At 38.9% G+C, this 27,716-nt stretch overlaps 1 protein-coding gene across 1 annotated transcript in view; it reads left to right on the top strand.

Annotated features, from left to right (window-relative positions):
- The window catches only part of LOC101860508 (plasma alpha-L-fucosidase), a gene marked incomplete at its 5' end in the record, with an annotated part of 23,589 nt that extends 1,281 nt beyond the window's left edge, over window positions 1-22,308 (top strand). Inside the window, 8 exon segments of the mRNA XM_005102545.3 lie at window positions 11,852-12,089; window positions 12,862-12,968; window positions 13,715-13,845; window positions 14,445-14,578; window positions 14,988-15,085; window positions 15,835-15,967; window positions 18,216-18,386; window positions 19,795-22,308. Of these exon segments, the coding sequence (XP_005102602.1) occupies window positions 11,852-12,089; window positions 12,862-12,968; window positions 13,715-13,845; window positions 14,445-14,578; window positions 14,988-15,085; window positions 15,835-15,967; window positions 18,216-18,386; window positions 19,795-20,128 (1,346 nt within the window). The 3' untranslated portion in view covers window positions 20,129-22,308.
- Between the last annotated feature and the right edge of the window lie 5,408 nt (window positions 22,309-27,716).

Here is a 27,716-nt window from a genome sequence, read left to right as displayed (position 1 = left end):
TGAAATTAAAGTTGAAAATTTTTTTCTCCGAACGGTTTCCGATCTCGAGATTTTTGGGTTATTTACGAGATTTAGGCGTCATCCTTTCGTTCTGCCACTTTGCAAGGACTGGAAAGAAGCGTTAAATATATGTATCAAATTCAATTTCTAGAGCTAGAGATTTTTAAACTTCTGAATATTCAGATACTTCAGTTGTGGTTGGGGCAACGTTCCCGGACTATACTTAATTTGAAAATACGGTAAATTTTTACTAATGCACCCACACATAAAGATACGTTGATTTGAGGGCTAAACTGCCAAATTTTTGCTGTAGAACACTCGTATGGCCATACTAAAACCCTTGCAAATCAATTGTTTTCAAGTAAATATCAATCCTAATTGCCAAAAGATGAAATCATTGCGAAATGCAGGAGGGCATGCCCCCCTGAAACCCCCCAGATTCCTTTTAGGCCAGGGGGGCATGCCCCCCTGAAACCCCCCCATATTGTTAGATTGACTATTTTCAAACATCAATCACTCAATAGCTATTGATTTGTGGCAAAAATGAAGACCATATTCGTGTTTAGCATGCAAAATACTACTAGAAAAGAAGTATAAAAAACGTGAACATGAGACGAGTGCATAAGTAAAAAAAACCCCGAAAAGACCTTCGAAAGGTATTGTGAGAAAACAAGACTGCTCGACCTTGGCAGTAACCTATTTTGCATTTAGTTAGTCACCCAGCAAAAACTAAAATCCTTCATGAAAAAAAAATCCCTCCACGCCCCCGTCCCATGTTCACACCTTACACACACATGACATAGACACACAGATACACAGACACACACACACACACAGGCCACTCCATTCGCTTATTATTATCAACAAATCTCGAGAACGGAAACCGTTCGGAGAAATAAAGTTTAAGTTTATTAGTTTATTTTCCCGAACGTTCGGAGAAATAGAGCTGGCCTAATAATTTTTACATCAGTTCAGACTTGTCATTTTAATTGGAATCTAGATTTCTAGAAGGCCTATAATCTACAATTATTCCCAAACTTTTGGATCTCTATCAACGCCTACACAACTCACACTACACAGACAGTCCAGTCAACACACCACCCATTAAATCATCAAGCAAGCCGCCCAAGCGTGGGTGGGGGAGGGGTGAGGGGCAAGTTGCACTGTACAGGGCTTCTGCATCAGAAATGCCAATGCACATTGATTAGGGATGAGCGTGCAGGAACTGTTCAGTACGTGTACCACATGTAGGCGGTGTCATAATTATAATACTGGCTTGAGACCTTGTGTATCGGTAGGCCCCTACTGGGAAGGTAGAAGAACGAAGTCCACTTAACAACAGCCCAGATAAAGAGCAAGCTCTGCCTTAATATATGCAAATATATTGTTCAGTTTGTTGGGGCAAACAGCTCGTTGTAGTGAGAGTGAAGAAACGCGTGCTTGAAATTTAGGGCTCTTTGTTTATTTTTGTTCTGTAGTCACTACAACTGAAAAATGACTCGATCACAGTTAAAAAATAGGGGTACTGTGTTAATTCTGAGTTATGCAACAGTTATAACAGGTATTATACAGACTTCAACAAAAGTTAAGGACCACTTGCAAACACTGTCGCAGAACAAACAGGTGAAAAGCAGAACAGTCCGTTCAAAAACGGGTATACCACCATGCCGAGCAATGCAATCAAGGCAGCGTCGCCGCTGATGGTGATGGCAATGAAGGTCTGTGGAAGGTTTGCCCACTCCTGCTGCAGGATCTGTAGCAGCTCTTGTCGGTTAGCTGGTGGTGGCTGGTGCTGCTGGACTCTCCTGCCAAGTTCACCCCACACATTCTTAATGGGGTTGAAGTTGAGACTGTTTGCTGGCCATGGAATTCTTGTAATCCCTGCTTGCCTGATGTGGACACTGCCACACACGCACACTTCCATCTTTTGGGTTTACCATGAATCATGACTCATCTGTGAACAACACATGGCTCCATTGGGCTCGAGTCCAGCGATCAGCCTTGGTTTCTTGATTAGATGCCTGGCACGGATGTTGCAGCACGCTAACGATGCCTGATACTATTTGTTGTCATTGTCCTCTGTCGCAGGGCCTGCATGAGGACATATCAGTCCTCTATCTGAGTGGTCTTCTTGGGTCGACCTGCACGTGGGCGTTCTTGGACTGATCCAGTGGCTTGATGGCGCTGCCTCAGGCGGACAATGACAGAGTGTGACACTACAAGCCTTCTGGCAACTTGTCAGACTCCAACTCCATCATGCAGCCATGCCATAGCCCTGGCACAATCAAAGTCTCCCAGCTTTCGTCTTTGTGGCATTTTGATGCAATACTGGATTTTGCGCAAACAGCGGCTTATATTGCCGCCAAAGTGAGCACAGTATGACACCATACGTCCATTTGTCACATGCACCAGAAATTTTAACTGAAGAATGTCCATGGTGTCGCAAACAAGTCGATAAAAAACAGCAAATTTGGCTAAAATTCCCAGAGGATTCCCGTACTGCACGTGGTCGTTTTTCCCCTTTAAGAAGTGTTGCAGAATGCATTGTTAACCCATAAACACTTTCAGAGCAAACAGTTTTAAAACATTCCTTGCTGTCTTTTTTTTTCGGATTTAAAAAAAATTAAGGCTGACTGTCAAGGTGGTACTTAACTTATGTTGAGGTCTGTTTATAATAATGCCACATCAAACAGCACACTGCATGCTAAGCTTGTGTTATGCTATTTTCCTTTATCAATCTCTTTATCAGCAACCTTTTCCTCTAACAGCAGCTTTCATCATCATAAATTGTCAGACAAAAATGATTTTTGAGAATTCAAATACATTGTGAACAACAATAATATGGTCTATGATTTCAGTGTACATGCATCATATTGTTTATCATATCAACTTACAACTACTTAATTGGGCCAAAAATAAAGTACTCTGAGTACAGGAGCTCTTTGCCAAGAGCCACCTGTCATGATGTCTCCTGGCTGGAGGGAAGGGGGAGGGGGTTAAAATTCTTGGTCAGTGGATGTCATTATAATACCGCGCTGCTGCAACTAAAAACTGAAGGGAATGGGTGGGTGGGGTACAACACCCTGCACCCCATACACAAAGATAAGTAATTAAGAGAACAATCGCAATATTTACCAAAAAGTTATCAATTAAGTAATTTTGTAACAAGCTAATTCTATCATGTTAACTTATTCAGCCTGCAGATATTTTGACTCCAGACACAAATAATTTGTGACCGCTTATTGTGGCCTCATGGGTGGTCTCACAAAAAATTGATAAAGATACATCTAAATTTGATAAAACCCCATGTGTGATATATATATATAAATGTTTAGAATACGAAGTACTATTCAATGAAACAGAAAAGAGGGTTGAAATGTAAGCAGTCAGGGAAAAAGATGAGAGGAAAACGATGCGAAGAAAAGGCAGCAATTAGATTATAAGAGCTGCTCTGAGCAGCTCTGTATGAAACACAAGAGACAAGAGACAGTCAGCCACTGTGAGCGTGTGCTGCGGACTGGGTCAGTTAAGTTTGTGTAGTAGAGTTCAACAAAAAGATTAAATTGTTTTACTTGAATCCTGAGCATGCTACAGCACACCTCTTCTAAGTTTATTTTCTCTCATGGTGAAATGGTAATTTAAGAGGCCAGACAAATTGTCCTAGCTTGCCAGATCTGGCCCAAAGGCCATAGTTTGATGACCCTGAGTGTAAACCATCAGGTTTTTCTTTCACTCGATCTGGTACCAGCATTTTGGCTGAAATCATTGTCAGATTCATAATTAATTCTGTATGGTACTCTGTACATTTCAGAAGTTAAGGGTATGTCATATTCCTGTATTTGATGATCAATTAATTTTTATTGGTAAACTTTGTTTCCAGTGATCAGTGCCAATGAGGTAAGAGCTTGGTGGTGTTTTTGAGCACACCTTTATCTATTATCTATTTCTGGTGGCCGAATTTTGCTATTCAAAAGGCTTTTTAATGGCTGCATCAATCGACATGCGGTTTTCGTCAAAAGATTCTTAAAAATATTCTCCAGAGCTTGATGCCCTTGGTTTTTTAAGTTTTGAAACAGTTTTGCTGCAAAAAGCTAAATTTCTTTATTTCGTCGATCGCTTTTGTAGGCCGACGCTTCTGTCTCTGTAATTTTAGAAAATCCAGAAGTGATATTTTGCGAGGCGCATTTTGGTTTGAGAGTATAGATCTAGGCCTTATAATTTTTTGCATCTCTCAAGATTTATTGCCCATTCCAGTAGAGTGTAAATTGTAGGGCTGGAGTCTGCTCGATTAATCGAAGGCTTGCGAGCGACGGACGGCTCGTGCCAGAAGCTTGCGAGCGGGCTTGAGTCTTGCCCGCTACCGGAGTTACTACTCGTGGAAGGCGGACGGGCTTACTGATTTGTGTGGTGACGTCACAAACTCTTGTTTACTGAGCGTGCGATACTTCTGCCCGCGTGCCGCACGCTGACAAGCCCTAAAAAACCCTCACACTTCCAGCGATGGCGCTGTTTGGGGAGGGGAGGGGGTGGTATGGCTGGGAAAGCGAGAGGTGTTCGCCACCCCTCGCTTTCCGTAGAACCCGCCCCTCCCCTTACGCCTCCTGGTGTGACAGGGTTTTATTTGTCTTAGGTTTTTTTGGGGTTTTTTTGGTTCAGTTTTTTGTGGATTAAAAAAAAATTTTTTTGGTGGGGAAGGACTATGCTTTGCTTTATTGATTTTCTGGGCGTAATTCGACATCATAATTAATATTTGTATGATAGAACATGCACAATACATACATAATATCAGTTACAGTGCAGCAAGATGGGTTTTTTTAAGTTATAGGCCTACAATGTAGCCTAATTAACAATGTGATATAATTTACCTTAACAATGATCTTCTGATAGGGAAGCAGTCAAATCAAAAGTTTTTTACATTGTTCAGAAACAAAATCACGATTGTCATCCCCTCCCCAATGCTTTCTCTTCAACTTCAACTTGTTCTAAGTGTCGGGGTGGGAATGGAAGTGTAGTTTAGGCGAGTGATTAAATTACAAGCCACGGGATGCTAACAATACTCATTTATTTTGTCAGTTAAAAATTGTTTGTAAGTGTTCACACCTTTATTCTGGGTCCTAAATAGTTTAGCATACCGCGATCCCAGTGCTTTCTTGTCGTATCTCCATCTTTAGTACCAGTGAAAACAGCTCATAACAAAATGTGAGCCTACGAAGATGTCACATTTTCACTGTTAAAGCACCGAGGTCGCAAACGGTCTGCACTAGGCTATTACAGCCCTCTTCGCCTTGCACCAAAACCAGGGCAGCCTCTCGCTTCCTCCACGTCCAGAGTTCAGAGTTCACGCCGCGAGCGGGGTGGATTACCGGTAGATCTTGCGGCTCGGTGCAGACGAGCGGTGTTTGCCTGACGAGCGGTGTTTGCCTGACGAGCGGTGTTGTCCTGCCAGGGCGGTAGTTGGACTCCAAGCAGATTTATTGGCACGAGAGCAAGCCCTTAGCACAAAGCAATACGAGACGCAAAGCAGGTCTTGGGACCAAGTGCTTTGCTCTGCTGCGATTTGAGTCTTGCCTGCCGTCCGCTGCTCGTATGCCTTCGATTAATCGAACAGACTAGTTTGTGGCACAGTGATACTGTGCGCGGGGTCTCTCTCTCTCCCCCTCTCTCTCTTTCTGACGTTAGTGGTTTCGCGGATTGCAAGCAGGGAGGGGAAGGAAGAGGGGGTCAGACACAAGTGGCTTCGCGGATTGCAAGTTGGTGTGGGTACTTGAAGCTGAGGCTAGACTCAACGTATCATGCTGGTGATTTGATTTGATGATTTGACCTAGTGATTTGAGGCTTGTGACTTGAACTAGGGGCTTACGAGCACGAGCGTGTTTGCTACCGGGGTACAGCCCTAGTAAATTGTTATAGATCTAGTAGGCCAATGACTGTTAGTTGATATTAAAGCACCGATCATTCTTTTCTTCGAAAGGGGGCCCAGCTAGTTTGATATAAAGGCTAATACATAATAACATTTAGAGGATGAAGACGGACGCGCGGGGTTGGCATTGGCACCGCATCTCAGAATATACTTACCTAATGTTTTTCAAATTTCCCAAGCCATTTATATTTGGATTAGTATGCCTGCTATAAGTCTGTAAGTTTATAAAACTAAAACTAATTAATACAGTAGTCTCCGCCGGTTATGGTCCCGGTTCTCGTAAGATCCCGCTTTTTTGGAAAAAATGAATTTTTACTATAATATATAAAAGTCACCCCTGAGAATGATGAATGCTGCTCTTGCCTTTTGGATTCTGACCTTGATGTCTTCGTCTGTTCCCCCTGCCTTGTTGATGACACTTCCCAGGTAGGTGAAGGATTCAACATCCGCCAGGTGCCCCTTGCAGTGTGATAGAAACGTCGGCTGCATTCATTCGTAGAACTTTTGTTTTATCCGTGTGAATATGGAGTCCAACACTACGGGAGAAGGTCCTGAGGCGATCTGTTTTCTGTTGCATCTGGGCTCGACTGTGGGAAAGAAGTGCCAAGTCGTCGGCAAAGTCCAAGTCTTCCAGTTGACTGGAAAGGGTCCACTGTATGCCACCGCGTTTTTCCGATGTTGTCTGTCTCATTATCCAATCCACTGCTAATAAAAAGAGAAAAGGCGATAGCAGGCATCTCTGTCTCACTCCTGTATTCACTTCTAACGAGTCTGTTCGCTGCCCTCCAAGTAAGACACTGCAACCCATTTCCTCATACATCTTCTTGATCAATCTCGTGAACTTGTCAGGTATTCCGTAGTGGCGCATGAGCTTCCATATTGAGTCCCTATCTAGGCTGTCAAAAGCTTTTTCGTAGTCAACAAAGTTAACGTACAGGGAAGAGTTCCACTCGGTGGACTGCTCCACTATTATCCTTAAAGTTGCAATCTGATCTGTACATGATCTCTTTTTACGAAATCCTGCCTGCTCCTTCCTTAATTTTGCATCCACAGCTTCCTTCAGTCTTTCTGGTGTAGTACGACTTAAAATCCTCCCAGGAATGGACAGGAGCATGATTCCTCTGTAGTTTTTACACTCATGCAGGTCTCCTTTCTTGGGTAGTTTCACGAGCAATCCCTCTCTTCAATCCTGTGGAAATTCTTCGCTGTCCCATATCTTGCTAATAATTTCATGAAGAATCCCTGCCGCAGTGTCGATATCCGCCTTGAGAACTTCTGGGGGAAATTCCATCTGGGCCGGCTGCCTTGCCTGCTTTCTGGTGTCTTATCGCCTCCTTGATCTCCTCTAAACTAGGCTTTAATTCACTCACCCCCAGATCAATCTCTGCTGGTGGAATGTCAAACTGTTTTTCTGGCCTTGATCTGTTCAGCAGCTCTTTGAAATGCTCCTTCCAGCGTTCTTTCTGTTCGTCTGGATTTGTGAGAAGCTTTCCCTCTTTATCCTTCATTGGCACATCTGCGTTCTTGTATCTGCCTGCAAGTTTTTTGGTGGTTTCATACAGTCCTCTCATGTTTCCTGCCCCGGCTGCTTCCTCTGCCTCGCACGCTAGGTCATCGACATAGTTTCTTTTGTCTTTCCGTAGGCTGACTTTTACCTCCTTCATTGCTCTGGTGTATTCTTCTTGGGCCTTTGCTTTGGCTGCTCTTGTCTTGCTCCTGTTTACCTGATCCTTTTTCTTATTCCTTTCTTCTATCTTCCTCAGAGTGGTGGCCGATATCAAAGGCTTGTGCTCATGTTTCCGTTTCCCCAGTACCTCTTGACACGCAGTGGTCCAGCCTTCTTTTATTGCCTCCCATGTTTCTTCCACACTGCTATTCTCGCCTAGTGTTTCCAACACTTGGAACCTGTTCTTAATTGCTACATTAAACTCCTCTCTTGACGATGGTTCTCTCAGTAATTCCACGTTGTACCGGTACCTATGATTATTGACAATTCCCTGTCTTCGCTTTAGTTTTAGTCGGATAGTTGAAATGAGCAAATGATGGTCAGAAGCTACGTCTGCACCCCTGTAAACTCTAACATCCCTTATTGATCTCCTGAATTTCTTGTTGACACATATGTGGTCAATCTGGTTTTCAGTTTGTTGGTCTGGCGACACCCATGTTGATTTGTGTATCTGTTTATGTGGGAAAACAGTCCCTCCTATCATGAGCCCATTCGTTGCACATATTTCTGCAAATAGTTCTCCATTCTCGTTTCTGACTTTCCGTGTTTCTCCATGATTTCTTCAAAGCCTACATTGTCACTGCCTACCTTAGCGTTGAAGTCTCCCATTAAAATCAAGATGTCCTTCCTTCTAACCTGATCAATAGTATTTTGTAGCATTTTGTAGAAAGTCTCTTTCACATCCTAGTCCTTATCATTGGTGGGGGCATATCCCTAGATAACATGAAGGTTGATGTCTTTCTTCTGTGAACGGAATTCAGCAGATATTAGTCGCGGGCCCTCTGCTTTCAATCCTATCAAAGCCCGCTTGGCGTGTGTTGATAACAGAATACCCACTCCTTCTGTATGCGGCGAGTTTTCCTCCAGATGTCCAGGGTAGAGAAGTGTTTCCCCTGAAGCAAATTGGCACTCCCCTGCATTCGTCCATCTCGTCTCACAGAGACCCAATATGTCCAGTTGGTAGGCCTCCATCTCTCTTGCAACCTGCAGTGCCTTCCTTGCCTCGTACATTGTACGAACATTCCAGGTGCCAAGTCCGGTGGTTTTTCTGGTCGACAGGAGGTTTCTCGGCTTGGTGGCTTCCTTCCAGCTTTCACCACCCCGCGTCATTCTACACTCCATATTCTCTCCTCTCCTCGGTGATGAAGGTCCTCCACCTTCCAGAACTGGCGGTCGTGTTGTTTTTGCTGTTGATGTTTTTGTAGCTGCTTTTTGTTTTATGGGAAAGGGCTGCTAACCCTTTTGGATGTCTAAGGAACTGGGATTGAACACCAAGCTGAGGATCTTCAAAACAAACGTGAAGACTGTTCTACTGTATGGTTCAGAGACATGGAGGCTCACAGCATCAGCAGTAAGGTAACTGCAGAGCTTCGTAAATGATGCCTACGAAGGATAGTGGGGATCAAGTGGTACGATCGAGTCACGAATGCTCAACTGTGGGAGAGAACAAGCCAAAGGCCAGTAAAGGAAGATATTCAGGTGAAGAAATGGAAATGGATTGGACACACCCTGAGGAGACCCCCGACAAGCATCATCAGGCAGGCTTTAACGTGGAACCCACAAGGAAAGCGTAAGAAGGGAAGACCAAAGATGACATGGAGGCGAGCGGTACAAGCGGAAATTGAAAAAGCGGGGACATCATGGAAACAGATAGAAAAGGATGCTCAGGACAGGCTTGGCTGGAGTAATGTTGTTGATGGTCTGTGCTTCACTGGGAGTTAAAAAAGGGCAAGGGAGAAAAAGTCACCCCTAAGATCCCGCACTGAAGCAGCTACATTCGGCTAAGATCCCGCTTTTCAGGTCATAATTTGGTTAGTTTTTCCTTTATTTAATTAAGAAAAAAAAAAAAGAACAAGAAACCTGGGCGCGCTCGGCTCATCAACCACGTAGCGAAAATGTGCGATCATTGTATGGTCCGCCGCGTCACGGATAATTCACTTATCTTGAATGCGATCACACTTCTGTTGTAAATCACGATAAGCGGTTACAATGTTTGCCCCAGATGGGATCGCACCAAGGTGTGAACTCATCGCTGCCTTGCTTTCCCTGATCACACACCAGTTAGGGAAGACACATACTCTAACAGTTAGAGTAGGCGTTGGCCTACAAACAAGCGTCAGGCTGCTTTCCATCAAACTGTGAACTCGTGGACGCTTACGTTCTCCCGACTATCGCTCTGGTCTTTCAGTTTTGTGCTCTAACTTCCTAGACAGACCGGCGCCCATACTTGTGGACTGTCCGATCGCCTCTGTGTTATGGGGTCATCTGTTGGCAGTGAACCTGCCTTTCATCATTTTTTTTTCAATTTGGTCGGTTTGGTCACAACACAACGATTTATAATGCATCATGACATGGGCAGGGAACTCCGTTAGAGATGGAAAGTAATACATTGGGGGGGGGGGGGGGGGGGCATTGCTTGAAAGGCCAACTGGTTCACACCTGACACAGTATTTTTTAAAAAGCCGCACCCCCTGCTTCCAAACAAAATAAAAAGTGAAAAAAAAACGACTTCTGAAAAGAACTTTAAGTGCCCAGGAGTCACGTCAGTTCATTTTAAAGTAAAGGAAGATCATTGTACAGATTATGGGCCTGACCATGAGTTACTGTGGATTCTTCCCCCTGGCCATTCGGGTAAGATCCCGGTTCGCCTAAGATCCCACATTTTCCTTGCTCCCGAGCACCGGGATCTTAGGCGGAGACTACTGTACTAATGATCATATCACCCGCACCCGTTTCTTAACCTCACCAAACTGTGTCATCTGCTGTTTGACTCAATAGATGTGCTCCGGAAAAAAATTCATCTTCACTTTAATGTTGACTCTAGGCCTATTAGGTCTTCACATAAAGAGGAAAACAATATTATTTGCCTTCGATTTGAATATTCAAAGTTTTCCAAAACTCATGGTCTGAATTCTAATGGTTGTGGATTTATTTATTCTTGCATTTTAAGTTTCTGTTATTTGAACTTCATTTTATGATTGGCCTTGTGAATAGAATGGTGTATTTTTGTTCATGAAGATATTTCATTTGTTAAATACGGGATTGCTCAGGAGCACCAGCCCACGTCCAGCTTTCTTCCCTTTTCACAGACCCTCTGTTTTTATATTTGTTGCACCGTGAGGTCTTGCTGCGTTTTCTTTCTCAAATTACTCTTACAACACTTTAAGTATGAAATTGTACAGTGCACTATTTGACATCCTTGTTTGCCCTTTGAAATAAATGATTCGCACTTGAAATAGTCATTTATCTGAAATTGAATGTAACGAAATTTCTGACATCAGAGTTCCTAATTTATAAATCATCAGAATGACCAGGTTATTTCATATACCACAGCATACTAAGAATGAATGCCACCAAGCGACAATGAAATTTGTTTGATAATCAACTCAGGATTTTCAACTGTTTGCAAAGTTTCGACTTTCTTAGTTTCTTTAATGAATCTCAGTATTTACTAATACCTTCTAACACTTTAACAATCTACGGTTTTTCCATTATTTTTATAAATAAATTCAAAATGTACAGATGTGTGGAATAGCTGTCTTGAAAATGACTGACAAAATATAAGATATTTTGACCAATACACATGTGCAATCTAATGTTATGAATATTCAACATTGGAAAATGTTTTTAAAAATCATAAACAAATTGTGTTTTTCCCCCATTATTATTGATATTTTGCAGTCACTTCTGATCAGATGCTAACCTTGACTATTATGACGGGGTAAAAAGTAAAATCTTGAGATTTTGTTATGATTAGAGGCTAATCATAAAGATAAGAAACCTTCCCATGGCCTAGATCATAATCATTGGCCTAGATGACCTGTATTAATTAACATTGTCATTTACTATGCTCCATTGCAATGATTACTATATTTTGCACATGCTTGGTTATGATCTGAATGCAATGTTCTGAAGTAAGCACTCTGCCCAGTGATTGTTTGGTACTTTTGATTTCAGCACATGGTGCTCTTATAAATTAATTTATGATTTCCAAGTGGTGACTGATAGGAATGGCTCTTTAAAAAGGCTCAAAGGCTGTGCATGTGCCTTGTAGTGGTTGTGCACAGGAAGATTTCCAGAACAATTTCGTGTCAAATGATGTGTATAGACAAGTACGAGGCCCATATTAAGATGGAAACATTTTAAGACAATTGATATTCCGGAACACTGGTACAATTGTCAGAATCTTTTTTTTTCGCCCTCAGCTTGGTATGATGAAGGCAAAGTCGGAATATTCATCCACTGGGGTGTGTTCTCTGTTCCTGGCTTCGGCACAGAATGGTTTTGGTACTACTGGAAAGGGTATAAAGATCCAGCCTTTGTTAAGTTCATGAAGGACAACTATAAGCCAGACTTCACATATGCAGATTTTGCTCCCATGTTCCATGCAGAGTTCTACTCTCCAGGCCAGTGGGCGGACATCTTTAAAGCTGCAGGAGCTAGGTAGGCTGCAGACTTTCTTCCTGTCATTTATTTTTATCCAACCAATGACGTACTTGTCTGTTTTTTTTTTGTTGATTCCTTGAGTCCTCTTTTAATCAAAGCCAGTTTTTTTGTTGATTGTGTTTTGATTTTAAGAAGAGATTACAACGGGAACTTTCTTGGTCTGCTAGGATCTCCTTAAGAGTTTCTTTTGCCTCAATATCTTTAAAACTGTTGAAACTGAGACAAACTGATGATGTGAATAACAGATGTGTCTTATTATAGCTTATGGTTACAAATATTGGACAAAAAAGCCCTTAAAAATAAAACTGATGGATTTAAAAGGAAAAGATGATTTGGAAGTAACGGTAACAGTTTTGCAAATATTGAAGAAAATGTTAGTGAAATGAGATAAGTGTCTGTTTTAAGCATGTTGCTATACTATTAGCATTTCTTTGTCAAGCCATGAAAAAAAGTATTTACACACTTTGATCTTTTTCAAACCTTGTGGCAATTGCAAATATAGTGTTGCACTTTATAATTTCACTGAAACATTTTAGAGTTGGGTAGTGTTTCCCTCTCGTGGGCATTTTGGTGGGTGGTGGCTATCACCCAGTATAGTGACTGGTGGTATTTTATATCTCACTTGGAAATTCATGTAGATTGCAGTTTGAATATTTTAGCCTCTTAAAATTGGCAAATGAGGGCACTGGCTATAAAAAAAAAAATTGACAAGCACTGGCTTTTATACAAATATGGCAAATGCCATTTGACTGCTGTCCACATTTTTCAGTTATGTTGTCCTTGTGACCAAACATCATGAAGGCTTCACGAGCTGGCCTTCAAAATATTCCTTTAACTGGAATGCTCAAGATGTTGGCCCTAACAGAGATCTGGTTGGTGAGTTGGTTAATCAGTCTTTTAACGCCTGCCACAGTCAAGCAAAAGTCATTTTGGAAAGGCCTACATAAGCATAATAGGCTTTGCACACCTACAGCTGCTGTGTATTTGGACTTCCCATATATGCACATGGCTAACTCTCACATGGCTAACTCTCACATGGCTAACTCTCACATGGCTAACTCTCACATGGCTAACTCTCACATGGCTAACTCTCACATGGCTAACTCTCACATGGCTAACTCTCACATGGCTAACTCTCACATGGATAACTCTCACATGGATAACTCTCACATGAATGAAACCACCTGTATTAGCTTGAACATTTCAGGACAACTACACAACTTCCCCCACCCCTGAAGTCTTCAACATTGTCCCTTTCTGACTTTCGCTCCATTTGAGAATGGAGTAATCATCAATTATAAGATGTTGTTTTCTATAAGTCAGAGCTTCTTATCTCCAGTTGATTGCTAACTGTACCAAATTTTGCGGGACTCCCAGATTTGGCAATTAGGAATTTGAGTAATCTTATCACATACACCATATGTAAACCAGTTCCACTTGATCTAATTTTGTTTGTTTTTATGTAAACTGATGATATAATGTTGGATGTCCTTGATTAGGTTTTTAAAAAGTTTGCAAGTCTGCATTTCAATGCTTCTATTCTAATTTCCTTTAGTAATACATAAGGAAAGCTGCTATTTTTCCTGTTTTGATAGTGGGCTTTTTTTCTTTGTCTTCTTTAGGGGACCTGGCGAACGCTATTAGGTCTAAGACTGACATAAAATTTGGTGTCTACCACTCCATGTTTGAATGGTTCAACCCCCTTTTCATGAGAGATCAAGCCAACGGATTTAGGACACAAGATTTTGTGAAGGTAGTCTCAGATTTGATGTCATATATTTGTTGGTAGATCTAGTAGTATGTTATATGTTTCTTTTTTTGTAAATTGGCATATATACATTTTCTTCTTTTGGAGCAGTTTAATAATGTAATCGTGAAAGAAAAGAACTCTGGCGTAATTTTTGTTTGTATAAGTTTGTTGTGAATGTAAAAAAAAAAAAAGAAATGTAATAGGTCAATCTACTCTCACTTTGTCCTAAAAATATACATATTTATGTACCTTTTCAATGTATTTCCGTTTTTGTAGAGGTGAAGTGTAGTTTTTTGCGGAGAGGAGAGGTAAAATTGGGATGTTGTTATAGATGGAAAGATATTAGTCCATAGTTCTTAAAAAATTCAGAATGTTTTGACTGGGCATGCACAGTGGGTATTATTTTGGTAGAGTTTTAATTTGATTAAATGGAGAGGTCTGACCAAAAAATGTTGCACATAAAAGTGATATAATACTCAAAGTAGTGGCATTGTAATTACAATGTTGGACAATATTTTTTTATTTGTCCTCTTGTTGTTCGCTACTTATAAAAGGGAAAGTTTTATTAGAAAAAAAATTAATTAATTCCTCCCCTCATGCAGGCAAAAACAATTCCTGAATTGCATGAACTGGTGAACAAGTACAAACCAGATATTGTTTGGTCTGATGGAGAATGGATGGCTTCAGATGACTATTGGACTTCGAAGGAATTTATTGCTTGGTTGTATAATGACAGGTAATTAAACAAGTGCACGCATTTTGGGGAAAATTGAAGATAAAAGCCGAGATGTCTAAGTACACATACTTGAAAAAATATGTACTTCAATCGCCAGTAGTGAAAATTTTGACAAAGCATCATAGTTGATTTAGTTCAGACGTTGATGTCATAAAGCATTGATTGTAATAAATATTTCAAATGTTTAGTATTATTGTACAACTTTGTTAAAATTTTATTTATAAATTTAAAATAGCAAATACTCCCTTCATCATTGCTTTAGAAAAGTGTTTCTTTACTTTAAAATAAATTAGACCTTTGGGCTTGGTGTTAAATCTTCCAAAGTGTATTTTCACACCTACGTTAATTCTTAACAGTCCTTTGTCCAAATTGGCAAACTTCTTAAATATGTTTTATCTCTCTGTATCAGCCCTGTGAAGGACACTGTGATTGTCAATGATCGGTGGGGCAACAACACGCGCTGTAAGCATGGAGGATTCTGGGACTGCTCAGATCACTACACGCCAGGTTTGTTCAAGATGTATGAGAACTCCAATCAATGAAAGAACAAACATAGTCACACTTTCACTGTTTTGAGAAAAGCAATTCAATCTCAAAGACAGTTTGTGTGTTGCAAAAGAAATACTATGGCTTTGATATAGTTGCTTTGCCCTTTCTTTCAAAAGATGACGAGTATTTCATTATAGTTCACTATAGACTGTGATTGTTTTATCAAATGAGATTTAGTTTGGAGAAAGATGAAAAAAATAAAGTAAAATGTAAAAGACAAAATTCAAAATGTTGTGAAATGTGACAACCTGTTATTTTGTTGGAATAATGCATTACTCAACAGTTTGAATGTCAAGGATATATCATTATGCCTTTTTTCAATGCCAAATGTTCCACAGCAATAAAATGAAGAATTGAAATAGCTAAAGATGGCCTCAATAAAACGACTCTAATTCTGAAAAAGGCAAACATCTCAATGACTTCTAAATTAAGGGTTCTAAATGGCTGTATGTTGTCAACCCCTTCTATACAGCTTTTTTGTGTGGTTTATTGGAATTATAATGGAAAGAAGGTTCACCACAGTCAAAACAAATACTATGACTGTACAGATCTCCACTTCGTAAAAGAGTTTTAAATATTACTTTGTAAGTCTTTCCATTTTTAAAAGGATGTAGGATTAATTCCAAATTTCTTTTTATTAAATAGCATTGTTGTTTAATTTTGATATGACTAATAAATATATACCTTTATGACCGAAAATATTTTAGGCAAATTGGTGCCCCACAAATGGGAGAACTGCATGTCAGTGGACAAGAACTCGTGGGGGTATCGGCGCAATGCTCAGCTCTCAGAACTTCACACCATAGAGGAGTTGATAGAGCAGCTGGTGACAACTGTTAGGTGAGATCTATAATCACAAGGCAAGAACGATTAATCTACACATATCCTAACTAGGATGTGTAAGTTGATTACTCAATTAATCATGACATCAGCTGACAACAATTAAAGGGTCTAGCTACCAAGAAAAGCTATCTTCGTTATTTATGCATCTTTTGAAACCAAACTTTCCGAAAATATGTGATACTCTCCCCAAAATAAATCAAAATCTTTAAAAACAAATTATCCCAAAGTGTTATGTAACACTGACAGCCATATTGAAATTACACAATACATAGGAAAATCTTAACATTTTGAAAACCGAAAGGCATAATGTTAATTTTGAATAAATATCAAGTTAATAATAATAGTTATAGGTACTTGGCTGTTTTTGGGGTTTTTTTGGTAAACTTTCTGGGGGTTTCAAAGTAATGTCCCTTTTTTGTACCAATTTTAAATGCAAAATGTATTTCAAATGTAGATTTCTGAAATATTAAGTATATTTTATCAAATACAACTAGCCAGGTACCTGTAACTACCAAATCTGCACATACTTGGAAAGTTTCAGTACATTATCTTGATTAGTAGCTCAGATTTTAAGATTTTAGTGATGAAGGGTCTTTGGAAAGCAAAGTTTTGAGAAAAACGTTTTAAAAAATACCTCTGTGTAATTTGAGGGTTTGTTCCTTGTAGAGGTTCCAGAACCATGTGCACTATTATTTCTAATCATGTATAAAATCTAATTTCTGCACAGTTACAAATAACCTCATTTATAGAAGTTAAGTGAGCCAAGTAGACGCAAAATGTAACAAAAAAGAGAGGAAAAGTGGCCAAACGGTTGTTTTTGCAAGAGGGGGGGGGTGTGAGGTCGCTCGACACATATTTTCACCTATTTTATCAAATTTTTTTTTCACTAAATGGACCAGAAAATCTGATTCAGCAATGATCAAAGGTGTTAAAAAGCTGCTTTCCAGAAAATCAATAATTTCATCGAAAATTGGCCAAAAATCTTGGTAGCTAGACCCCTTAAGTGAGATTAAAAATCAATGGAAATTTTTTTACAACTTTTTCTTTTGTGCAACCCATGACTCTGCTGATGTGGAACAGTTGATGGAAGCTGTCCTGTGGTATTCTCATTTCTCTTTTTTCTTTTTCATTGTTGCCCTTATTTTATTTTGTTCTTGGTGGAGGAGTCTAGTTTTGATGTTGTCCTGTAAACTCACCATAAGTGGCATTTCCATGGCATCTGAAGTTTCCATATTATGATCCGTGTACTAGGTCAGGAACAATATGTTAGGTATCCATCTTACAAAGCACAACCTGTGGACCTGTGGAATGAATGTCTGAGCGGATTGTCATAACACTGAGATAAAATACCCGTATAAGGAAACAAAATGAGGTCCCCGTTCTCATATTACAGGTATTAGTTTCTCAACAAAGCAGGTCTTTGTGATCATCTGGTGAGATCTGGTCTATCTGCCTTTTTTTCCACATGTTACTGTAGTCCTGATCTATTCCTTGTAAAGTGTAACGTCGATTGTGCCAACTTAAACATGAGCTGCAACAGAATGTCAACATCTCATGTGAATCTGGGTTAAATTTGCTTTAGAAAGGAGAAATATAGTTCAATGAATAAGCATGATAAGTTGCTTAAATTTTCACTCGAATAGTTTGGATCTTTGATATCCTCTTCAGAATTACTATATAAGCAACAGCATAGGCTTTTTTATGTGGAAAACAAACACACCCACCTTTTGCCGCCAAATTACTAGCTTCTCAAATTTTTTTTCACAATTCTGATCAAAGTTTATTACAGTTGCTCCAGTTGAGACCATAAATGGGTCCTGTGGCAGTCTAAGGAGTAAAACCATGTATGGTCTCATTGCGGTCAGATTAATTATTCTCCTTGCAGACATGCTTATGCCTTTGAAGCAGAGTTGGTTGTGGCTTAATCTGTTGTGCTGAGATTAGAATCCGAGAGGGGTCTGGACTATTTATCTCATTGTATCGGAAATATTCCCTGTCAGCCCCTTGTCCTGATGGGAGACCAAAAGCTCAGACTTTGACATGACATGCCTTGTGTTTTGTGAGGTGTCATAATATTTAAATGACAACAACATATTTATATATTTCTTTTGGAATAAAACATTCTTAGAAATGCTGCTGGAGGATTGTTTTTAAAGAGGAAAAAACTATTCACTAAAAAACATTTTTTTCTTTTTATTTATTCAGGCTTGATTTTAATCCCCAATCTGTCTTATTGTTTTACCAGTCTTGGAGGGAACTTCCTTATCAATGTTGGTCCGACTGCCTATGGTGAGATTGCACCTCTCTATGAAGAGAGACTGCGCCAGATGGGCTCCTGGCTTGGCGTTAACGGGGAGGCCATCTACAAAACACATGTGTGGACCCATCAGAATGACTCCATAGCTCATAATGTGTGGTAAGGGCTTATAATAGTGGGGTTATTTTGTTTGTACTCTTGGAAATTACTTCAAATGTTATACTGTCAGATTAGCTTTACAGTGTATAATTTAGGTGTTTACTTTATTATTAGTTCCTTTTTATTATGATTTTAGCTCTCCGACCTTTCCGAGGATTTAACCTCCTGGGGCGGTACTACTGACAGAAGTGTCTTTAGGCCATTCCCAAAGGGGGTAAATGGGCTGACTCATCAATGTCATGCTCATAACTGTGTCTGAAATGCAACAGCGAACTGCTGCTTTTTTTTTTTCCTAATCCTTACTGTCATTATTTTTCCTCTACTTCTTTTGTATGTTTGTCAAACTCTTGTGACCTGCTATTTCTGGGGTGCCTTGATAGTCGAAGCAGACTTTATGCTGTTGAAAATAGAGAGGTGAGGAGAGTAAACCCGATTTCCTGTAAGGACTTCTCTGTTGACATCCACCCCTTGGCGTTCATATGACCTTATGTAGTTGCGAGCGCCGTAAAACCTCTACTAAAAAAACTCTGAGGATTTAAAGATTTGTAAAGAGTTGAGAATAGGGTCTGACTTCCTTTAGGCTTCTGAATACAAATGTTAATTTCATGATTTAGGGCTTTAATTTTAAACAATGACATGTGAATAAATAAAAGTGTGAGAAGATTGTTAGAGATGCATTTTTTTTCTATATGCTGGAGCCATGAATAGCTGACCATGGTCAGTCTGACTTAAGCTAGACCCCATTGGACTTGAGCTTCCTTGGACATGGTATTTTTCTCCTCTTGAACTTGCGATTAAATCCAAATTCAATAAATTATTATGTAATGTTTTTGTCACTCATAGAATTAAAGGTGATATCGTGCTACTCAGGCATTCTCTAAATTTTTACAATTTCTCCTAACAAAGTTTGTTATCGATGTTTAATTTTAATATGATGTTGTTTTGGTTGTTATTTTTCCATCAACCTACACAATTGAATGGTCTATGAAGATTAAGAAAATTGGGAGCAATATTTTGATAATAGCAAAGTGCTGGACATTAAAATATTTAAACTCAAAAGACCACACTTGTCTTTTATATTATCATGTTTTAGTGCTTGCTGGTCCATATAATGTAGAAATGTAGAAATGTTAAATGTTTTACGCCCCCACTGGCACATTTTTAGATCTTTTAGGGGATGGGCTGCTTCGACCTGAGATGAGAGGGATACTTCATAACTACAACATAGATGCTGGTACCGGCTCATGTTCAAATTCAGTTTTGTTCTAGAAAAGGCAATACATACATGCCAGTATTTCAAACAAAATTTCCTTTATAATGTTTTGAAAGGGAATTTCTGTTTATGTTCATCCTTGGCAAATGAGTTTTTGCTGTTATTTTACTGAAAACCTTGTATTGATTTTTACAGGTATACTTCAAAATCCAACTCTTCCCAAGTGCCCACTGTCTACGCCATTTTGCTGTCATGGCCACAGAACAACACCATCCACCTGGGTGATCCCATCGCATCGGATGAGACAAAAGTGTCCCTTGTTGGGTATCCTGGCTATTTTGATTTCGAGTGTAGCCCATCCAGTGGCATGGTCATCAAGGTCCCGGCTATTCCTGTCAGCCGCATGCCTTGTGACTGGGCTTGGGTTCTGAGGCTCACATATCTTCAGAACTACAAAACAAAAATAAATCCAGATGCTTATTCTGACCATGTAGAACCTATTCCCATGATGAAAGAGCCTTTTGTTTAACAAGTGTGACACAAAAGATAAAATGCCCGCCAAGAAGGGTATATATGTCTTTCCTGAGATTTTCTGTGGTTGCCATTATATTTGTTTTGGTCATTATGAATCCTTGTGCCATAAGCAAATTATTTAATATACAAACTTTTTGTATCTGGTCAACAAAAACAGGTACTTTTTCAAATTTGGAATTATGAAGAGTTTTTCATTGATCAATATGATTTGTCACTGTGATTTTTCTTGGAGGAATTCTTTGCAGAAAGCATTATTTACATTAAATCTACATGTATCTTTGTATGTCTAAATATTTACACTCTATTAAAAATATTTTGTACCAGTTATTACTATTGTGAACTTAACTCATCTGCTACATATTATTTTCTGCTAGTGGACGATTTTTTTTCGGGAGGGCGAAATGAGATGGTGACTAGTGCGCAGTTCACAGGTCTTTGGGGCCACAAATTCAAATAAATATCAACATATTTTATACCTTAATTTTCAGTATGGTTTGTAAAATACATCTGTAATGTTTATTTGTGTATTTTTGAACTTTGGTTCCTCGAAGAGGTCATTATTCAACACAATTATTGCTTGGATGCGGATAAAATTTTAAAACATAAAACTAATAATCTTTGGTGAAACTCAAAAAAATTGTTTGTACCTAGTCAAATGATACTTCAAAATAACCATAAATGAATATAGTACAGGAAAATATTAAAAAATTTGCAGTTATTTACATACATTCCATAAAATTTGTACATTAGGGTCATTAGGATCATAATATCCGATATTGAAAATTAAAAAAAAAAATTTTTTTTCTAATCGTGAAAGAAGGACAAGATGCATTCACAAACAGAAAAAAACACTCATATCTTATATGAAATTATTCAGAATTGCATTTGGAATAAACCTATACATGTCTTGATAGGTACTTTTGCGCAATTTCACCAAAAAGTAGTGATTTCGGGGAGAATAAAAATATTTTGACATTTTAGATCTAGACCTAGATCTAGCACTGAAAAATATGGAATAACAGACCACTTTCAATTTGAGTCCAATAGTATCAATATTCTAAATAAGAGTCCTACATTTCTTTAGTGAGCAAAATAATGATACATTTTGTTGTATAAAAGAACTAAGACTGTTGTCTGGGCTATAATTTGGGCATCGCGATAAAACAAAGTCGTATATAAACTTCAAAATCGTGATTCAAAACTGAATCTAACCTTCCGATTTTCTGTGGAAACGCTTGACCCGGAAGTCAACGTAATCAATTATAGCCTTTATTTTAACATGGATATGCGGACTGGAATAAAATCTAAGCTAGAAGTATTGGTCAGTTCTCGAGCCGTCGGGGGCGGCTTGGCGTACGGAAGACACTTTCGCCGCACCACTACCCACAGCTCGGCGTAGCGAATGAGTTAAGGGGTTCAGACAACTTACCAGGGTTGCTTACTTTATCTTATAATAGCCATGTCTGTCTTCAAAGAGAGAATTTTGGAGCAAAAGTTAAGATTGGGAAAATGTTAAGCAGGCAAAGTCATGTATAAAATAAAGTAGAGAAATATAAAATACATGAGTTTTATTTGTGTTTCTCCAAGAAAAAAATTCAGGCTTATACCACATTAGTACTGAATTTTCTCAAGGTTTTCCTCAATTTGGATGAACTGAAGTTAAAGACTTTTTGAAAACTATTAAATGTTAACCATTGGTTGTTTTATCTTTTTGATTTTGAATAAGGTATCAAGTATCGGTACTTTTGTGATATTTTTTGAGTGTATAATAACTTATTTTACAGTGCCTGAACTGTTATGTTACTGCTCACCAAGAGCGTCACTGAGATCGGTTCAGTTGTTAACTGTTTCAGTATGTTTCAACAATTAATTGAGATTCTCATTGTGAAACTTTAGCTCAATGTTATGGTACTTTTTTATAAGTCACTTATATATATAATTTTACTTCTTTTTAACTTTTAACAGTAACTAACTTGTAACTTGTTTATGTATTTTAAGTCCAAGTTGCCATTTGTAATAACTATTATTTTGCGATCAATATAATCATATTTGATTATGAGTGTTACCTGATGAAACTTTTGTACTTTTTTTTGCATTTTTTTTCTTTTATTCTGGTTTGTTTGTTCAGTCGAGTGGAAAATAAATTTTATTAACTCCACAGATGGGACCGTATTATTTTCCTACGTCTTGACTCAATAATTTTCTTTTATTGATGACCCTGATAATGAATGGTTCTGAAGTTCCAATTTTAACAGACTGATGTTTCTTATTGTCTTCTTTATATTCAAAACACAAACATAGTGTAACCAAAAATTTGGCGACAATGTGAGTAGATCTAATTAAACATAACTGCAGATTTTTAAAAACAAAATACAGTCAAACCTGTGTAAGACGGCCACCCATCGTCAAGGAGAAAAGTGGCAGTATAAGACAGGTGGTCGTCTTAGGCAGGACTGATCAAGATGAAGAAAACAAACCATTCCTTTCTGAGGTCCCAACCGAAGGTAGCCACATTGTTGTTGTTGTTATCATTGTTGTTGTTTTCGCTGGGGTTTTTTTTTCTTTTGTTGCTGCTTTTGGGCAAGGGTGACAACAAAACGAAATGTGTCAGACAAGGAGGACCGAGTGCTATGGTAAAACAAACACATGGGTTGCCACCACTCGGAAAACGAGCCACGCTTCTGTCACAAGTTCATGTTGACGTCCATTGTTACTTTGTTACAAACTGGGTAAACAGTAACCACTCATCTCACTTACAATTTGTGTATGAGTTCTGGGCGGGGCTTATGGGTTATGGGGGATCACACGCTTACCTCACCAGCAGCTGAACATTTGTTACCTATACTATTGGTCAACAGTGGGAGGGGCCTACACAACATGATCGTTGGAGGGACTACCTAACATTACTAACAACAATGACGGGTGATTGGATTAGATGGCTTGCCCACAACGCCAGGGGCCAATGCACAATTTATGACAAAACATAATGGAGTCACCAAGGAGGCCGTTTAAGACCGGTGTTATTACTTGGTGTGATAGGGGTTATGTGTTAAAATATGGTGGCCGCGGCCGCGTTGGGCAGGTGCCCGTTTTACAGAGTTTTGTTGTTGTTTTCAAATCCCTTAAGCTGCGCGCATTTCGCTCTTGGCAGCGCAATGCCTCCTTCAAGTCACCACATGTCCTTGTCATCTGGTCTACGCTAAAGTAGAGCAGGCTTTACAGAGTTGATTTATACAAAAAAAATGCAAGGGGGGGAAAAGGAAAGTGGCTGTTTGTACAGGTGGCCGTCTTATAGAGGTAGCCGTCAGGGCAGGTTCAACTGTAGCTGTGTGGAAAGAGAGAGAGAGAGAAGTTTGGTGGTAGTTCTTGTCTATACACTACAGTTGTGTATGGGGAGTTTGCAGCTGCGGGAAGGCCTGTGTCCGGTACTGTCTCCACATGTGTCCGCACGTCTTCTCTTTAACTACACAACTTGCCATGTTCTTCAATTTCAGGTACTGGTGACGTTGTAGTAGAGGGCGAACCATGGCAGAACAAAAGCAGAAAGCTTTTCAGTTTTAAGGAAGAATAGCTTGTCCCTGCAGAGGTGGATAAAAAAAATCAAAGCCAAAAACCCAAATCTACAAAACGTTTAAGCAACTCTGAACCCAATGCACATTGTGATGTGGTATAGGAAGTATAATTCATTAAAAATTTTGATCTATTTGTCCAAGTTTTTTCCCTCTACATGTACTCTTTATCGCCTAGAATTCACACATAGTGAAATTCAAACATCACAAAAAGATTTCCTTGTGCAGCCGATTTGGCTATGTGTGTGCTTGACTAATGCATGCAGCACACATTTAGGTTGAATAGCAGTCGAAACTTTTCCTGATAAAACTTGAAATCGAAACTTTTATAGTTTTTTGAGTTCTTGCTGGTGTTTCTCCCTGGTCATGACACCTTCTATTGGTGTTTCTGTCACTATGTCTTTTTTATTTTTCATTCCTCCTTCCTACGATGGGATGTTGGGCATAGAACTAGTATCTGGCTTAGTGAACTGGGCTAGTGAGAAATGAGAGCCATAAAAGGCCTATTGAAGTGAGAACAAGGAAAGACCATATCACACTGCTTAAAAAAGGGAAACCATTAAGCTGTAACTTTAATTGTGTTCCCGGAAATGAAAGCTTACAAATATAAAACAACGGTGAATGGAAATAACTCCCAAGTGAACAAAAGGAAATCAGCACCAAATTTTATTGATTTGTAAAATGGTTGAAATTTTTGTGTGCTCTTTACCCCATGCATAAAAAACAGACTACATAGCATCAGAATGTCTATTATGTAAGCTCTACAACATATCATTTCTATGAGCAAAGCAAGCAATTTGCCATCACTTCAGTCTGAAGCACAGGGCAAGAAAAAAAAGCTTTTTTCCTGGTTCAATGTTTTTAAAAAAACAACAACCTCGTCCAGACCAGTAAAAATGAAAAGATTTGAAAATAAAACATAAAGGCAGTACTTAAAACGAAAACATCGGTTTATTGTTTGCAATGCTCTATCCACCTTTTTTTGGTTTAACCTTGCAAAAAGTAGTAAAAGATCACATTCCATTTTCACACAGCATGCATTTGTCAACATCAACTCTTCCTTGACGTTTCCATCGACAATGATTTCAAGCTATGCTTTGGTTCCTTCAGACCTCTACATAATTTCAGTTTGAGCTGAGATCCTTGCCAATAAAGATAGCCCCACTCTTGTCAGTTCCACAAAATGACATTTTTCAATGAAACCTTGAAAAGTCTACTAATACAATATAGTCAGTGCAAGAAAAGGAAATAAGCTTTCATTTCAATGTGAGAACAGTAACAAAAAAGTCTTCCAATTTGCTACTAAACTGTAAACAGATATTGAAAAGGAAGACTTTTTATTCAATCAACAAATACCTGAAAAAGACATATGCAGTATAATTCGGATAGCTCAAATTTGTCGGGGCCAACCTCGGTAGTTTGAGGGATCAGTAGTTCGAGGGATACTATCATACAAAGATAAAGAAGAAAGGGGACTGCAGGGACAGTTCGACGGATGCTTGATTTCGAGTCTTCTGTGTTTGAACTATCCGTGTTATACTGTATATAGACTTAATAAATCTCTGGTGACCCCCTTCAATGTGCTGAAATTACTACATCAGCAGCTTCAAATAACTGACTTGATAAGATTGCAAAGTTACAGGACCCCTCATCTTTACTATTTCAGCATTATCTGCCTGCACACTGCAATAGATGCTAAAAGCATCTCCCTCCCAACACACAAACAAAACGACATGTGCCCCAACATTGCAACTGTGGTGCAAATAGTATAAGACACACAAATTTGAACTAAGAACCAGTTTTAAAAAAATGCAGTTTCCTATTCTGATTAACTATGATTTAATGAGAAAACCGTAATCTGCTTATTACATTGAAATATTCACAGTGCTGCAGTAAAATTAGCATCCAAATACAAATTAAAAATTATTTCAGTCAAAAGTCTATAATTAACAAATGTATGCACGCAAGAAAGCACTCATGCGAAAATATTGCACATAATGTACTGGACAAAGATACACCAGCAACAAAAATATCACACAAGGTGTGTACCAGTAAAATATACTGGTGTCGGTAATACCATATATTGCCATAATGACATAATGTCATGTGCATAGAAGTAATGTCAAATAATGGGTACCTGTCATGTTTTGTGTAGCAATATAGCAGCAGTCAAGTGGAGTACATCAGTTATGTATTTGGTACCAGGGGTCCTACTAATTGCTGTCCGGAGGCCGTCATAGTCTTACAGGTGCTGCAGCCTGTTACGTGCGAACCACCTACATTCACAAAACCTTTGCTCTCTTTAATTGATAGATCTACCCCTTTTACACCTGAGTGGGGTGGGAAATGGAGGGGAGATGGCAGGTTGGGAGAGAGCATGAAAACAAAAGCAGGGTCTACTTTTTCTAAACTGCGAATCGAAAAATAAATGATCAGAGATTGTTGGTCTGCTTCGTCTAACTTCCAGTTCATAACAAATCATTTGTTCTCACCAAAGGGTCAATTCCGTCCAGTTTTATGATTTTAGGCCAGTTTATTTACAAACAAAAATTATTTGTTAAAAATCGTACGCCAAAATAATTTTAAAAATAAGTCTACAGACGGCAATTAGTAGGACCCGGTACCAGTAATGTCATGTGTTGCAGTAATGTCAAGTAATGGGTAGCAATAACATAAAACATAAAACTAGTCATAGGTATCAGTTATGTTATATGTCGCAGTAATGTTATGTGTCGCAGTAATGTAAAACTGAAATAGGTATTAGTCATGGCAAGTAATGGGTACCAATAATATCATGGGTAGCAGTAATGCAAGGTGTACCAGTAATTTAGCAGATCTATAGACTTTATTGCAAAATAAAAAGGAAAAAGCATATGAACATCTCACTGCAGAGAATGAACTAAATCATAATCATACATCCTGAATCAGTCATAATATCCTCAGCCACAAACATACAAGTATTGGCAATCCATAGACATGCACCTTCAGTGACAATCATCTTGCCACAGCTGTCTCTATCCTATCACACCAGTGCTCAAGCATCACTGTGACAATTTTTGGGGTTTGCAAAAACCCACAAAAAGACAAAAAAATTGTTTTCCTTTTCAGAATCAGATGAGTAGACCAAGCGTCTTGTCCAAGGCAAAGTGATCAAGGACGTAGTGCATAGATTTAAGTAAAAGTAAAGGTACAAAACGTAATATTGCACAGATCTTACATGGGTAGCGATTGTGAATTTTTAACAAATAAATAAAAGATGCTTAAAAACGAAATGTAAAAAATAAAAAGACAGGGAGGGTGAATACAATTATTGTGCAATTCAATTTGAAAAGGTGCAAATGCTTTACTCAATTTTTTAATACTGATTACATTACAAAAACAAACCAAAAATCCCCCCAATTAGATATACTTAAACATTCTTAAGGATCCCATTGCATCTGTAAATATATCTGCAGTTTTGCTGATCTGAGAAAATAAAATCATTTACAGTAGTCTCCGCCTAAGCGCACAGTGCTTGGGAGGGGTCTTTAGCATGTGTTTATATGGAGCGCGCGTTTACATGAACCTTTGCAAAGGGAGGAAGGGACGCAGTCATCTCATTTCCTTGGTATTTTAGTGACGACACGAGACTGTTTTGTGAAGGACTCCCCAACTGCAGCAATCGATACAAAGGCATAGAACGGGGTGGCAGAAAGACGGACTCATCGTACAGACATGCTCCAAAAAATGTCACAACGGATAAGAGGGAACACTTGGTGTTACATCTAGTCATATGAAAAAGTGCTCAGCCACACGGCTTTCTAAGCGACCACTCCGGACAGCCCGTCATCTATTGCAACTCGGTAAATGCATGGTTGACATCAGAATCAGAATTCCGAGAGACTTTTTTCTCTTGTCCCTTGTGATTTCTTGAATGCTTATTTTATAAGTTCTTTGAGCGAAGCTGATTACTTGACTAATGCATTTGTACATCTAAATTATATAGTAAAAAACTCGTCATATGGAGAAAGCGTG

This window comes from Aplysia californica, unplaced genomic scaffold (assembly GCF_000002075.1).
Source record: "Aplysia californica isolate F4 #8 unplaced genomic scaffold, AplCal3.0 scaffold00330, whole genome shotgun sequence".
In the NCBI taxonomy this organism is placed as follows: domain Eukaryota; kingdom Metazoa; phylum Mollusca; class Gastropoda; order Aplysiida; family Aplysiidae; genus Aplysia; species Aplysia californica.
The sequence above is the reverse complement of the archived record's forward strand: the minus strand, read 5'-3'. Positions and strand labels throughout refer to the sequence as shown.